We start from the raw sequence: 16,995 nt of genomic DNA, 5'->3' as shown, positions 1-16,995 counted from the left end.
TCTTGGGTGGACCCTCTGGCTGTTGATGTCTTGATTGAATTCCGTTGGATGTCTTGCCTTGCGATGCAGGCCGAGACCGTTCCGAGTTGTGAAGGCGGCCCCACATAAGGTACAGGGAAAGGGGTTGCCGCCTTGGGTATCCTGCAGCGGTGGACCAGGAATCCCAGGAGCTGATGGAACAGCTGCTCTAGAAGTTGCTTGAGGACACTGAGAGCCAGAGGCATGACGTTGTTGGATACCAGGGGTACCAGGCGTCGAGGTAGATGGGCCAGGAACGTCAGGAGAAACAGCGCCATCTGGGACTCTCGCAGGAGGAAAGCTTGTAGAACATTGATCAGGAATTGGCAGGGCATGCTTCTTCAAGGAGGCATGGATTTTAAGCCCTTTAGACGTTGCGAAGGCCTTTCCGCGGGAACAGCAGAAGGGAGCAGCATGCACGATTGAGGACGCTTGGCCAGGAGACGGTTGACCCGAGAGCGGCGGGTTGGAACTAGGAGCCCGCGCCACACGGCGAGGGCTTCCTCTTTGCATGTGTTGCGATGTGGCACCTAGTTGATTTTGGTTCCTCCCGGGGCGGCAACCCAAGAAGAACAGGGGGGTGGGTCAGAGCTCCGTTAGTCCCCAAGGCCTGACAGGCCAAGTGTTATCAGGTTGCACCACGAGAAGGTGGAGTTGACCACTTCCAAGGGAGAGGCTATGTGTTGCGCATCCACTTGGCTTGTGACATCGGAGCAATCCAAGCTGACCCTATCAGCAGGACGCCCCGGCCCCTAATTCGCTAGGTTACAGATGGCAGCAACGCCATCCGGCACTAATGGGATGCCCAACCTCCAGGCAGAGGCGAGGCTGCTCCAACGCCAGGTCCAGGGCCGAACCCGGCACCCAACCCAAAACCCGGCATTGAAAGAGAGTCATAGTTACTCCCGCCGTTTACCCAGTCATAGTTACTCCCGCCGTTTACCCAATTATTACCCCGAACGCAGATTATTGTTACTCCCGCCTATCACTCGTTCTTTAATGGATTGTATTGCAGAAACATGGTGGGAATGATGCGTGCTCGTGGTTTGTGTCAATGAGCTACCGAAAGCAGATTATTCTTACTCCCGCCTCACACTCGTTTTTCAATAGATTGTATTACACAAACATGGTGGGAATGATACGAGGTCGTCCTTTGTGTCAATGAGCTATTGAAATTCTTTATTAGGACCAAAGTACAAATAAACAACATGCCTCCACTTAGGCAGGAGTCAGCCTCACAATGAATGCACGGCGTAACCTGCGCTCTAACTGTAATCGCTACGAATTTAGAGGAGGCGTCTTCCTTTAGTCGCCCTCCGGGCCTTCCGGTGGTGCTCGTCCTCCAGTGATCGCGAGCAGCCGACGACCTGGATGTCTACGAGAGCGATACGCTCGTCCTTCCTGGCCACAATGTTGGGTTTTCGCAGCCCAGCTGTGGGTTCGAATGTGCCGTTCTCTCTGGACAAACCACCCATGGCGCCGAAGACAGCCGGCGATATGGACGGCGACCCGGTCGTGCCGCCTCGTGCGCATCCCAGTTGTGGTGTCAGGACCACAAAGAAGGGACAACTGATTCCAAGGAAGGTCAGGATGAGAATGGATGTTTAATTCCCGCGCTCTCGCGGTTGTCGAGCGGGCGATACCGATGAGAATGCAGAGGATGGAGACGATGCGCTACACAGAAGTACCACCACAGTGCTGCACGACGTGCGCCAAGGTCTCCGGCGCCTGGCAGCCCAGAGAACAGCCACGGTCAGCAGCAGATCTCCCTCTGGTCGCCCTAGACTTGGTGGGAAGAGCGTTCGCCCGGACCTTCACAGCATCAATGAAGTCTCGTTCCATGAATAAGCCAGAAGCCATTCCTATCCATTGGTGCACGCTGGGGACTGCACTAGCCTCCCCCAGGGCTCGTCCATCGATCGAAGCGTAGAGCTTCCGGGACCAGTACCCCCTGGAGAAGGCAGGAGTTGACGGGAACACTCCTTCACAAGTGGCAGCCTCCCTCGCCGCTCGCTGATCAGACTGAAGCCCAGGGGTCCGTAGTGCCGCCGCCCCGGCCGGAAGCGTCGAAGACCCCAGCGAAGTCAGCCGGGACCATCGTAGCCTTGGGACCGCCGTCGTTGGAGCTGTGACGCCCAGGCCCCCATCCTTAATGTGGGCATGATAGAAGGGCACGGCCAGGTATAAGAAGAGACGTAGCCACTTGCGCACCGCCTCACGAACCAGGACATCAAACTCCCGCACCCTCCTGCTCTGCCTCCCCAGGTCAAGGCGGTGCTGTAGACGACGTATGACCACAGAGCGAAGAAGCTCCAGCCGCTGCTGCGGCTTCAGTGGCTCGACCACCAACAGTGGCCTCGACCGGCTCCCTGGAGAGACGGTCGAGGAGGGGGCGAAGCTCACCGATGATAGGACGACGTGCGCGGCCGCCAGGGGTGAAGGGGGTGCCCAGGTATTTCCACACATCCGTGACCGAGATCGCAGGAAGTGGGGCACCCGCCAGCACAAAAAGCAGCTCCTCCACCTTGGTCTTCTTCTGGCGACCTGATGCTGTGATTGAAAGGGTGGAACATTTAGTGGTGTTGAACTGGAGGTCCAGTGGTTCCACATAGGCTTGGGTCTTCTCATGGAGCTCTTGTAGACCGCCGGAGGTAGCCGCACATAGGAGAAGGTCATCTGCGAATGCGAGGGTGTTGACCAAACCCTGGGAGCCCAAGGGCCACCCGATATGTTCTGGGAGGCTCGCCAACAGGCCGTCGATTACGAAGTTAAACAAAATGGGGCTCAACGGGTCCCCCTGGCGCACCCCACGAGTCACTCTCACTTCACGCACGAAGGATCCAGCGCTGATGGTAACTGACGAGTCCCCGTAAAGTATCTCCAGCGGGTCAGGAACACCCGCTCTTCTTGCTGCTGCCAGAACCGCACCGAAAGACACTGAATCGAACGCCTTCCGAATGTTCAGCGCGGCGAGGTAGAGCGACCTGCAACGTCTTCTGCTCTCCCCCAGTAAAGCCTCCAGGAGGAGGACGTTGTCAGCACGTCCATCTGCCGGCTGGAAGGCCCTCTGCCGAGAGTCGAATGGAAGAACGTCAGCAACCCGAGAGGCTAGGACCCTATGATAAAGCCTAATGATTGTAGACGCTACGGCGATGGGTCGGAAATCTCCCGGACCGGCAGGGCTCCACGTCTTTGCAATAAAGGTAACCCTGGATAGCTTGAGGCGAGCCGGGACGTCACCTAGGAGCAAGAATAAGTTCAGGACTCGAGCCAAGACACGCGGGTGGGCAGACGCTAGGCGTCGGCAGGTAACACCATCCGGTCCCGGGGCCGTAGCAGATCTAGGGAGGGCCCTAACAACATCCTCCTCCGAGATGGGCCGCATGGCATCCCAGGCTACAGACGCAGGGGTCGGCTCTGGAGGTTCGGTGAAGTCGGCAGGTGACGGCGCCGTGACTCCACTCCAATAGTGAAGAAAGGCCCCTGGGTCACCTACACTACGAGGGTTGGACCCATCCAACACCTCCCGGGCGCAGGCACCCCTGGAGCGCGCGTGCCAGTCTTGTATCCTGGCAAATTCTCCGCGCCTCCTCTTCCTACTGCTCAGCGCCGGAGCACTACGGTTGACGGTTGTCAACCTTCAGGTTTAGGTGGGAAGACGGAATCCAGGAATGTTGAAAGACAAGGGAGGACCCCGAGCAGGCGGCCTGGATGATCCCCGCAACGCAGATCTGCAGTGTTCCGTGTGTCAGTCGTTCAGCAGGGTTCCCTAGGTGGTCAATGAGGACGGCCCGATGGTCCCGAGTGGTCAGGGGAGAGGTGCAAACCGCGGCATCTGATGACGAGACGTCCAGAGAACCCAAATTCTGAGACCTCTCCGTCTCGGGCGAGGACACTGACTGGGCGGGAGTTCGCCGAGTACCACCATGGTCAAGCGATGAATCAGGCGATGCAGGCGATGACGGAGCAGGAGAGTCAGGTCCCGGAGACGCAGCAGCCTGAAGACCGCTTGCACACGTTGCTTCTGGTCACTACTCCGTCGATGAGCTTTAAAGGGACCGAAAAGTGAAAAATAACCCCTATATTTTTGCCCACTGTCGTGCACAACATCGTTGTTTGTTAACGCACAGAAAGCATTACTTCTCAATTCGGCATATTTTTTACGTATAAATATTTTGAAGATTGCCGGAACATGGACGGTGCTGCCAACAAACGGCGAAAAAGAGCAACTTGGGTTTCGGGTCCAGGGCTCCCAGGGATTGGTCAACCCTTCTCACGTGAGGGTTCATTTTGTAGAGAACAAAGTTGACGCACATTATCTTACAGCTAAACGCCATTTTAAAAATGACGCTCACTTCCATAGTTTCTACATTGATAAAGCATTAATAAAGCATTCAGCTACTTCGCCGCTACGAGCTACGATCCGCCGCGCCATCTGCAAGGCCGTCTGTGTGTTATCGCGTTTATTGTCTACTTCGTGGGTGGTCGTGTTGGTCGCGCGAAGCAGAAAGTGGAAGTGAATGACATGTCTGTGGCTGCTGTGCCACGTATTACAGAGAGCTACATATGCCTGGTGTAGTTTTGGAGTTCGGGGATGCAAAAATCATCTTCGTTCATCTTCGATGAGAGCGTGTTCTAGCACAAGATTCCTCAGGACAGTGCACGAAAACGAATGTAGTTTGAAGCACTCGGCTATTAGATACAGCAGTCGTGTCGTGTGTGTTGAGCTAATTTTCTCCCTATGACTACGAAGATGCCGTAGAAGGCGAATTGCGAAGACGTCCGAAGCAAATTGCCGTTCAGTAACCAGTGATTTTGCTTCACCGAGGTGACGAGTTCAACACAACGTCTTAGGTGTGTACAGGTGTCACACATGTATAAATTATAATATAGCGATGACGTATTCTATTTAACTTATGTTATCCTACTAGTCCCGCGCTGAACATTATCAACATCAACAAATTTAATTTTAGGGGCCTTCTAGTGTTGAAGTGGCGCCAGACTGCTTCGTGTGTGCGTGATCCAGGCACTCAAGTTGACATGGCAGAAATAGCTGAAAACAGGTATGCAAAGTCCGCAGATGGAAGCACTAGATCTTTTACGTGTTGCAGGCTTTGTGACATTTTTGGGGTCTTTGGACAGGTGCAGAACATTAGTATGATGTCAACAGTAGGAGAAGAAACCGATGAGAACTACTAGATTCTTTGAAGGGTAGAGGAGTACTTACTGTTGAGGTAGACTAAGGAATGCTAATTAATTTCTAGAGGTGCATCCTCTACACTTGAATTCCCAGTGAAACAGTGGAAGTTCATTGTCTTTCAAGCCCCACTACTGGAATTTTTCAAAGTGTGTCACAGCTGCAGTGAGCCATGCAAGGTTACCACATCATATTGGTCCTAAATTTGCAGAGTTCCCCTATCTCGGACACAACTGTCATTTCCCTTTATTGCTCTCCTGATCCTACCTTCTCAGAGATTAATGTGGTTCTCCATGCATTGCATTGCCACTGTCTTTTTCTACTCATGCTTTCAGTTTCTTGTTGTGTTGAATGAATCTTCAATTGAGAGTTTGCAGCTATCACGCTTGTCTGTACTGTGTTTGCCCCTCATCTATATTTTAATAATAATAATTGGGTGTTTACGTCGCGAGACAACTGAGATCATGAGCGACGCCACAGAGGTCGGTCTGTGGATTGCTTTTGCCCACCTGAGGGTTCCTTAACGTGCGATGAAAGCTCATCACTCGGCACCCCGTTCATCTATATTCATGTGCTATAATGGTATAGCACATCAACATGCAAACAACCTACTAACAACAACCAAGAAACCTTGCCTAGACCTACTTTTGGATGGAAACTACATGTGGTGACATCCCCATATATAAAATTTTAGTCGACGTAGATTTGCTGTTTTTGTACAACCTTCATTGTACATTTCTCTTGTCTCACTTAGCACAAGTAAAGAAAAGTTCTCATCTTCATCAAGATGACAACTATGGCCTTAGTAGCTAATGCGCCAGAAAAACCCAAATCAAATCAAATCAAATCATCAAGATGACAGGTCATTGTTGGATCTATCTGCAGCATTGTTCCTGTAATCTTTTCATCAACACAGAATACAAAAGTGCGCAAATGGTAAAATATAACTATAACTTCCTTGTTAAAAGGGAAAGACAAAACTGTTTATACTTCTCTTGTTTATTTTGTTGCAGGTTTTACAACTCTATCAAGCATGTCAAAACATCAGAGGGCAGGAAGTCCTGCTCTGTTTCCTAAATCCCTGGACAATAAAAAAAAGAAGGCTATAGTTTGAGTTGTGACAAAATATTGCTTCTGCTCTTACAATATATTTCAATGAAATGTTACGATGTGTTTGTCGTGCACACTAAAGCCAGTTTCAATTTGCAGGCCTGTCAAAAGTACTTTACAAAAGTACATCTCAATTACAGGAACAGAGAACTTACACAATAAATTATTTAGCCATTTGGAGTATTATTGCCCACACCAATGCTGCATGGTTAACTTTGAACCCAGCTTAAGGGTTGCTATACTTGAAGTCAGCCCTGAAGTCCTTCTTTACGAATGTTAGTTGGTGATATGATAATGAATGAGTTACAGGTACTCCTTTTAGCAAAACAGAGCTAATTAAGTGTTACATCCCAATCTCGGTTCAAATATTAATTGGCATTTGGAAATCTGGTCAATAAGAAGCATATCAAAAGGTCATGAAGACACAGTTCAGCTGAGTGACACTGATGAAAATTATCCTTATTTACTCCTTATATATACAAGACATGAGTATAATCTACAAATACAGATATGTCCCCAGGTTACTTAACCCTCCAGGAACAAACTAATAATTATAATATGCTGTGACTGCGAAGGAAAAGCAATGACAAAAACTTGCAGCAAGCAAGAAATGAAAATTTGCTGACATCAATATATACAGATGAAAGATGTTCAATATGTCTAGGGTATGTGGTTTTCGGCATTTGCCGAAAAATGCCGAAAAACACCGAACGAATGATTTTTTTCAAATTCGGAATATTCCGAAAAAATCCGAATATGCAGTACCATGTCAGCTACCATCAATTGAATGGGCAAGCGAAAGCTCCTTTGAAAGCACCTGGTTATTCCCTACGCATGCTCAGGTGATAGCGTATACGAAGCACTAAAACTCACTGTTGTCTTCGGACGGTGCCCTTGTTTCTTTATGCTTCAGCGCTTATAGAAGGATGACCTGGTTGTCACATCTGTTATCGCGAGGGAATGTTCCGAATTCCCAAACGTATCCAATAGCCGATCACGGACTCCCTAGCCTTCTAGTTCGACTTTGTACTCTTTGACCTCTTCTGGCTACACCCCTCCAATAACGACTTTAACTCACCTTTGGTTCCGTTTCTGAGGCCCGTTAAGAGGGCATACCAGCGTCTCCGTCCCGTTCCGTCCCAACTATGGCACAGTTTTTACGCCTTTTCTCGGTAACCACTACGCAGATTTTGACGCGGGTGGTTTCATCATAAAGAGGAAGACGAGATGAAGAGAATTATGCTACTAGATTTATCATACATGTCGTATGTATTTTACAGTGACTTCACAAATGCGAAAAAAATACAAAATATTTCTCCTCCCTCTCTGAACAGGTTTTTATTAAACTTCTATAGCAATTTTCGAAAAAAAGCTTTGCATTACTTTCTCTGGAAATATTTCAGGAATCGATAGACATCAAATTTATATGTCTACCACTTTCCGTTTTTATAAAAAAGCATGAAATGTGAGTACGGATAAGTACCGTCTCAAAGCCCCGTAAACTGCGTCATTCTGTGTCGCCCTCTAGCCGTGGCACAGGAAAAACCGCGCGGAACATTTTGACCGTATTCATCCGCCGACCATGCGGCGCGCACGCGCACCGTAGAGCTCCCTCTCTTCTCTTTACTTTCATGGACATCTGACATAGGGCATGGCCTTGGAGACGAGAACAATTGCTTACTTAGCAGCTGGTAAAGGGATTATCGTCAGCCAGCATTGTCGGGGGGGGGGGGGTGACGTTGGGTAGACGAGCCAGCATTGTCGCGGCCCGTGTAAGAGACCACCGAGACCAATAAACCTATTCTTTTTTCGGTGCGCTCATAGAGAAGTGAGATGACTTTATTAGCTTCACACGAAACCTCAATTTGCTCGATTTTGCCGTTTCGGGTTTGTGCTTACTCAGTGAACTGTCTCATAAGGCTGACGAGAATCTCTCATATTTACGGTTCGTGCAAGGCTGACTTCATAAACATTCCAGTAACGTTCAACAGGACTGCCCTGTAATGTTCGTCATGTTGAAACATCCAGCAAGCCGATTACACACAGATAAATGTTTCTTAGGATAACGGCACTTAGAACTGCAACTTTATTTGTTGCTTCTCTTTCTTTCTTTTATTGGTCGATTTATTTTTATTTTTATCTTTAGTATTGACTTTCTTTTTTTTCGTGAACGCTCCACGTGAACGAATAATAAAAATCGATCAAGCGGCCGCTGCACAATTATTTCCGCCCACGCAATGAGCAACAGCCTTTTCCTGAACCCAAAATTCACGTTCGCGAAGCAAGGAAAACCAACGACAACCAACGACAGCGACGGGGGAGGGGGATATATTTATTAGACGAAAAGGAAAAAGAAAAACAGGCTAAACGGGACGTCGCCAAACGGGACGTCGGCTTGCTATTCCGGAAATACATAAATAAATAAATAAATAAAATTAAGAAATAAGAGATAAATGAAACGGACGCGACGGAACAGCACGTTAGTTAGTTCATTATTAGGTTTGTAAAAGTTCGGTGTTTGCATTTTCATGTTGAGGTTAGTCTAAGTGGGCTTTGGCAGTTTCCGCGCAGAAATAGCCAGATAACATTTATTTACACTAGTTTATTTTTCAACGGGGACTTCGATCACGTTATTTTGAGTTACGGCCAATTTTTCGATACGGGTTCCCTTGGTTTTCCATCTTTCGACAATCCTTGCTAGTTGCACGTTGAATGACCCAAAACCTATACCCGTCTGTCTTTGCACGGCGAACAAAGGGAGGCCTTCTGAGGAGGATAAGGAAAAGCTCCGGGTCACTGGGGATTCTCCGGTGAACTAGTGCCTACGCTGAACGAAAGGTCTGGTGTAATGTGGAGTACCCTGTGAAAACCAAGGAGTGTCTAAAAATAGAGCACTGAAGTTTCCGGGTAATAATCAGCGCAATTATGAGACGGAAATCGTGCTCCGAGACCTCGTCGCGCGTCAAGTTCCTTTCATTTTATCTAGTTCATTTATACATAAAGATGGAGTTCAAGGAGTTTTAGGAGCTTCCTCGTCCTTTTTTCTTTTTCCTTTTTTTTTTAATAGCTGTTGCGATAAGAAAGATCGCGTCGACACAGGAGGGAGAGAGCAAGCGCCACCGTGGATGACACGCACTACTGGACATGTCCATGGCACGGTAAAGCACACGTGGCAGGAAGAGGTCGATGAGGGCGAAGTCGTTGAAGCCGTACACGGGCGCTGGAGTCGTCTGGGGTGCCGCAACCGGCACGGGTGCGAGAGCTCGTATGGTCCCAGAAAGTGAGGCTGCGTCAGCTGTGTTGACTGCCGAGACGCCGGCTGAAGCGTGCCGTGGCGTTGCTCAGTTATCGCGGCCAGCAGCGGATGCGAGTCGAGATGTGAAAATGAAGCGGTGGGTCGTCAGCGTGCCGGAAGCCACGGACAACGCAGGTCGGTCCCTGGAAGCCGTGAAGCGATGGTCGGTGGGCAGATGCGATGATCAGTGAGCGGTCGGGTCGTTGCAGGTCGGTCGGTCATGGACAGAAGCGGTCGGCGTGTCGGGCGGGGGGTGAAGAGCGGTCGTGATGTGGTCGTGATTAATCGAGTAGTGGCGGCGGCTTCCAGGGGCAGCGTACCGTAGTGCTCGTCGACGGTGTCGTCAGAAATTTGGGATGGTGAACGGCCGAATTGCGCCGAACTTGATGTTCATCGTTCGGGTCACCAAATACAGAGGAGGTTGAGTTCCTCTACATGAGTCCCGACCGGCGATGATGGTATGCCACAGAGAGGTGATGACGGTGCAGGCAGGTGCTCCAGGCGCGTGGCCATCTTCGTCGTTGTCCACGGCCCGCTACACACGCCACTCAAGTTAGCCATAGGGACGTTGCCCGGGCGCCGAGTACCAATGGGGAATGGCGACTCGGGTATACACTCTACCACTACCACCCGGCATCCTGGAGGCTTCACCTTGCCTCGGTCTTCCCATTCGGGTGCTCAGCATTCAGCTACTCCCACTGAGTCGTTTACTTCCCAGTTGCCCCTTTAGCCGCCAAAGGCGTTGCTCGGGTCCTACCACGAGGAGGCGGGGTTGGGGAGCCAGGGCAGACCGTTTCCGACGCTCACGGAGACCTCTGACCTATGACGAGCAGACCTGACTCCTGACTGACTTGACTCCTGAGAGGACCCGAGGACCCAAATTATTCTTACCCCGCAAGCCCCGACCCGAAAGCAGATTATTCTTACTTCCGCCCATCACTTGTTTTTGAATGGATTGTATTACAAAAACATGGTAGGACCGATTCTTGGTCGTCCTTTGTGTGATTGGGCTATGCTTGTACGGCTGTGAAGGACCCACTCGCAGTATAGAACCACTGGGGCCTCCTCCGGCCTCTTTCCCGAATTTGATTGTCTCGGCAGTGTTACGCCAGAAAGCAGATTATTCTTACTTCCGCGTATCACTCGTTTTTTGATGGATTATATTACAAAAACATGGTGGGACCGATTCTTGGGCCTGCCTTGTGTGATTGGGCGACGAACCTTTTATTGTATGCAAAACAATGCAACAACAAAAACTTGCTCTCTTTACATGGGAGATTGACCATTACCTATAGTTGCTGGTGCCCCGCATAAACGAAAAGAAGCACTTTATTGAACCCAGGGCCACCAGGAGACACAAATGCGCTATCTTGACCTTAGCTAGTCCTACGCTCCTCAAGAAGTCCACTGCTCCTGCTTCTAGGCACCCACGATCATTAAAAGTCACTGGCTTATGTTGCATCAACACAGTCGGTGATATCCTGGATCTTGCTGTCGAAGGCCGCTGTCTGGTACTTTCTTATCTTGTCCGCCGAGAAGGATGCCACTGACCGGTTGGCCCCTCTCAGTTGAACGTCGGTGACCAGGGCTGTACCTTGCGTGCCGATTACGACGTCTGGACAGTAGACCTCATTGCCCAGCAGCACCCGTGGCTCTCGCAGAACCTGCATCCCAAGACTAGTGGCTGCCTGTTGCACGTGGTTGACAGCAGCACCATGATGGGCGATGCGTAGTCCGTGGGTCCTAGGGCACGCCTGGATCACGTGCGCTAGTGTCTCCGCCGAAAGGGAGCCCGCCGAACATCACGTCTTCTTATTGCGGCTCCTCGCGCACCGCACCCGAGTTGGAAGGGCGTGGATTCTGTGCTTAATCAGGTCAACCCATTCGGTGGACGTCAGGAACCTTCGTGGGCTGTACAGCCAGGGTGGCGGAGGACACCCGGCTGCCTCTTTCAGCCCTTTTCCGTCCGTTGTCCCTAGAAGCCGGAGACGCCAGTGAACCTGCTGGCCCACCTTCGTGATGAGGTCTGAGCCCCCCTGGTTTAGGTACCTTTGCAGCCTGACAACCTCTCTCTCATGCCACGATGTGGTGGTCAGTGCCTGCAGAAACTGGTCCTGCTGTTGATGGGCCAAACGGGCGACCCGGTCCAACCGCATCCTCGGCACAGCTAGGACATAGCATGGCACTCCAAGACCTCCGTCCTTGACACTTGTGTAAAAAAGCGTTTGGAACATCATGCGGTAAATGCAAAAAACACCCGGACACACTTTCTGACATCTGTGTCACACTTCTGAAGCATACCGATGTCCGGCTTCGCACGGGTCCAAACGTAAACATAGCACGGCGACAAATAATAAATCAAAAGTACAAACTTTTGGTGCGGCTTTAGCGGTGATAAGCTCAATGCCTCAAGCTGTGAAGCCGCAGACACTCTGTCTGCATAAACGTTTCCAAAAGCATCTAATACTACACCGAGGTAAGACAACTTGTCATTGACTGGGAGAGCAGGCAGAGGATCCTGACCGACAAAGTACCTCTGAGGGGTTATCTTAACAAGTTTCTTGCATCTTGATGGCACCAGTGTCCGAGTTGCACATTTAGCACCATGAATGTGCAACCCGTGCGCACACGCAAACAGAGTGAACATGTGTAAGACGTGCTGCAGCCCCTGAGAGGTTACCGCAAGTAGCACAACATCAGCCGGGAACGCCAAAGCGCCTAGACGCGTACCATTAATGTTTGGACTAAAATGGCGACCCAAAGAGGTAAAAAATTCATCGATGATTAAGTTAAAAAGTAACGGAGAAACAGGGTCACCCTGCCTTGCGCCCTTATACCCCTGTCACACGGACTAATTTAGTGTCACTTTCAACGAGTGTCACTTGCAGTTAGTGTCATTCGTGTGCTGTCAGACGACATCGTTTAGTGACACGCGGTAGAAAGTGCACTTACGATTTAGTGAGTTTCTCAAACTCACTTCACTTGGTTTCGGCGTTCCAAGTGCGTAGCCTCGCCGGCAGGCTTTGGCGCACAGGTGAAAAATACTGAAGAAATCAAAGGGTCATTGCGATTATAACATTTCTGCACGAGTATTTTCACTTGTGCGTTTATTTTTTATAAGCACAGTGTAACATTCTGCCGAAACAACACGTAGTTACTCTCGTTAACAGCGTGTGAAAAGCTACGCGCTGTGTGGTTGCCGTGGTTGCGCTAGGGAGGCCATATTTGCAATATTTGTTTTCTGCTAGTGCTGCGATGGCAGAATTAAAAAAAAGATTGGACGTCCTGGACAGAGCAAGAGACTTTTGCTCTGATCAGGACGTGGGAAGACCATTTGGCGGACCTGCGACGTACAAAAAGGAATGCAAAGGTGTACGCCGACATCGCGGACGCCCTACAAGCCCAGGATGTCTCCAAGTCAGTCAAGGAGGTCAAAAAAAAGATAGAGAACCTCGCGAACAAGTACAGGTGAGTGACACAAAAGTTTTATAATTAAGTTTACTGCATATACGTACTTATAACACGTTAATACAACGTTATGTGTTGTGTAGTAACTGCTGGAATTGGAGAATCTGAAGGCTCCGAGCGATGGACGGCATTCGTCATCCCATCAGTCGCCGTAGTGCTTCGCTACTCTGCTGCCTAGCATTTGGTAAATGTGTGTATGTGTGTGCGTGTGTGTGTGAGAGAGAGAGAGAGAGAGAAACCGAGCAGAGTGATCTTTGCCCCAAGCTGTATGCAGTCCTCGGTAAGTAGCCTGTAAATGAGGTTCATTGTTTGTTTATTAAAAGAACCGGCATATCATGATGAAATACTATTGTCAAGAGGCAAGGGGTCAATAGTAGATGCTGAGGTATAAGATTACGACAGTGGGAAGAGTGGAAACAACAAGCACAGTGCTTTGTCTTGAAAGGTTTTTCGTTCTCGATAGCGTAAAACATTTGATATGAGAAGCAGGTAGCTCATTCCACAGTATTGCTTTTCCATATTAGCATGTCGAATTATGCTTGTTGAATTAAGGGTGTGTTAAAACATGATTTCTCGCAGGTCTCTGTGTCGAACAAGAACAACTGGCTCGGGGAGCATCACCTGGAAGTTTTATTGGGACCTGCAAAGATTTTTGGGGACGCTGCCGGCAAATGATATCAGCCTGACAGAAGAGTCTGTTGCTGTGCCCTCTCCAGAGCAGGTGAGCTTGGCTCTCGAACTGAAGTGGTCTATAGCGCCAAAGTGAAGTTGGAAAGGGAGCCCCAGAAACTCCAAACATCTGACTCCAGACATAGCAGATATACGCATTGAACTTTTGTATATGAACATATCAGACACAACCTGTTGGGCGCACATCGAGAGTAGTGGCGACAACATGATGGTAACACAGGACAGAAAACAGCATAGCAGTACTTTAAACTAGGGATGTGCCAATCGAATCCGCCAATACTCAAATCCTATGCAGGGATTGGAGATTCGCGAATCCAAATCCCGGTGCCTAAAACGGCGAATCGAGTCTTTAGAATCCACCAACCGCGTTTGTATGTTCAGCGACTTAATGTTAGCGTTGCAGCACTATCATTATATCAATGTGTCTGCTGTATTTCGAAGGATGCGTAGAGCCAACAGTGTGATTCTCTTGCAAGAGCAATGTGGCACCTGGTAGATTGGGGAAACGTCGCAGCTTAGAAATGTGACCTCTAGGCAACGTCTGCAACATTGCAGCAACATCGAAACACATGTTGCACGTTCTCAATGCAGCATTTCTGAGGCACTTGCTCCGAGTGCGCCAGAGCACAATGACTGCACGATCTTGTTCTATCTGTAATTCCAACCAATAAACAGAGAATGGAATCTTCAGAACTTCCCGTGACGTTCACCCGCCATTTATCAACTTGTTTTTGACGACGTGTTCAAATATTGTGGCAATGTTTCATGTACAAATGGAATGTCACCACAATGCCTCGGGTGCAATGTCGGTGCAGCATTTTGAATGAACGAATTTTTGAAATGTTGGTGCAGCATTTTGAACATTACGAATATGTTGCTCAGGCATTGTTTCACGTGCTGCAGTGACGGAACATTACAGTTAGTGTGACCATTATGGGAAGGATTAATTCAGACTGAGAGAGAGACATTCTGGGACAACACCGCAGACGCACTATGGGAGATGACTATTGACAAAAGGATCGAGACGAGGACAACATAATGTCAAAGAAAATTAATCTGACTGAGAACTTGAAATTCGTTGCAATCCATTCTTACGCACATGTGAATGCGCGCTGATCCTCGATATGGCGTTCTTCCATAGCATCGGTGTTGTCAATGTTGTTACAACTTAACGAAGCTGGTCGTTAGCAATGTCACATCAGCATTGCGATTTCACATTTTTCCAATGTTGCTTCAGTAACGTCGTTGCAGCATAACGAAAGCGGCCATTAGAAACATAGCATCAATATTGCATGGCACTATTGGTGCAATGTCACTGCTACAATTTGTGCTGACTGGGTGGGTTTTTCTGGATTTCTCGAAATTCTGGATTCGTGCCATCCCTACTTTAAACCTTTACTATGTGAAATACAAGAAGAGGAAGCATACTTGCTCGAGATGGCACTGCAATCAAATATGACACATACACTTGTTCACCGGTAGAAAGTGCGGCTGCTGTTCATCTGTCCTGTCTCACTGATGAGGAATGTAGGGAAAATATGGAGAGACGGGATCCTGCTCAATCAAACTTTGGAATAGACACCTATATGTTTTGATGTCACCACAGCCGATAATGCCACGTCCCAACGTGCCATTTATTTATGTGTCTGTATGTTATCTCTGTACCCCGTATGTATTGCCATAATGCCTTTAAGGGTCTTTTTAAATGAAATGAAACCAACATGTTGTTCATCACTTTGTGCTCCCTTTTGTGAATGTCTGATTTTAATGGCTACACATAACTGCAGCTCTTCCTGGATATGGTGGGGGCATCAGGGTCAAAGGACGGCCTGGAGGACGACGATGTGGCACCGGTGGCTGCAGCATCAGCAGAGGAGCCATCACAGTGCTCCTCTGGCTCACCAGAGCTCTGTGGTGGCAACAGTCCATCACGTGCCACACCCCCTCCTCCTCAGAAGACGAGGAAGAAGCGCCAGGCAGCACAGAGCACGCTCCTGGCGCAGCTGCTTGAGGAGCAAAGGCAGCTCAGGTACGCCCCTGAGCAGTCTAGGGCGAAAGAATTGGAGCTCAGGGAGCGGCAGCTGGAGCTCCAAGAACGTGCTGCCCAAAGGGAGGAAGCACTTATAAACGTGCTTACTGAAGCTTTACAAAAATGAGATAAACAATGAAATTTAAAAAAAAGCTTTAGTATGCAACTTGTGTCATATATTTAACCTTGAGCTCGCAAGAGCTCACATTACCACAGTCATATTGTCCTAGTGTTCTTTCCTGTGTGGAGCATTCTTCCAGAAGTACTTTGTTAGTGCACCCCTCACTTGATCACCTCTACTGCTGCACACGTCCGTGTTGTGCGAAGGCTGGCCGTACTGGCCGTCGACAATCTGTGCCTCTTGCAGCCACTGTTGCTCTACACTGTCTTTCAGAGCTTCACAAATATTGTTCAATGTGCAAGCAGCACGGATAGCACGTTTTGCTGTTGGAATTCGGCATTCCATGCGCTTCATTATAAATCGAAAACGTGCTTTCAGTCGTCCAAATGTGTTTTCAACAATGCGTCTTGTTTTTGACAGATTGTAATTGAATGCTGCCTCGGGCGTGTCCTTCGATGCATTCGCAAATGGCTTCATCAAATTTGCAGTGAGCGGGAATGCCTGGTCACACAGTATTATCGGTGCGACGCTGGTTTCCTCAATGATAGTCACTGGTGAACGGAAATGATCACCATTAACCAGAGCACACAATCTGGAGCGCCCATACACATGCGCATCCTGGCACCTCCCAGGGCTTCCCAGGTTGATGTACCTGAACCGATAGTGGTGATCCAGTAACGCACGGAGTATGATGCTGTACCTGCACGAAAAAAAAAAGAGAGAGATTATGCGTTTAATGGCAATGGAAAAAAGAGCACAGATTGATTGATTGATTGATTTTATTTATTTTATAACTATAAAACTGAGATAAAACTGCATGTATATTGATTCGATAGGACGAGTAACAGTCAATTTGAAATGAGTCTGGGATGAAAAAAAAAACACTCTTAAAGGGGTTGGGACAGTTTCATAAACGTGACTCTACACCATGGTCCCATTGTCCTGCATGCCAAGACACTGAGGAAAAAATTATTATTCTTCTATGTAGGGAATTGTCTCAGAACAAGAGCCATCAATATTTCGAACAGAGACTGTTCAGTTTCCTCACTGGCAGCAGCTCGGGCTGC

General features: G+C 48.9%; 1 protein-coding gene across 1 annotated transcript; it reads right to left on the bottom strand.

Annotated features, from left to right (window-relative positions):
* Window positions 1–16,033: 16,033 nt before the first annotated feature.
* LOC135372063 (uncharacterized) lies at window positions 16,034–16,648 on the bottom strand (the record flags this gene model as incomplete). The annotated part of the gene is made up of 1 exon (XM_064605787.1): window positions 16,034–16,648. A coding segment is annotated over one exon (615 nt), but the record flags the coding sequence as incomplete, so codon positions are not given.
* Between the last annotated feature and the right edge of the window lie 347 nt (window positions 16,649–16,995).

This window comes from Ornithodoros turicata, unplaced genomic scaffold (genome assembly GCF_037126465.1).
Source record: "Ornithodoros turicata isolate Travis unplaced genomic scaffold, ASM3712646v1 Chromosome13, whole genome shotgun sequence".
Classification (NCBI taxonomy): domain Eukaryota; kingdom Metazoa; phylum Arthropoda; class Arachnida; order Ixodida; family Argasidae; genus Ornithodoros; species Ornithodoros turicata.
This window is presented reverse-complemented; position numbering and strand designations above follow the sequence as displayed.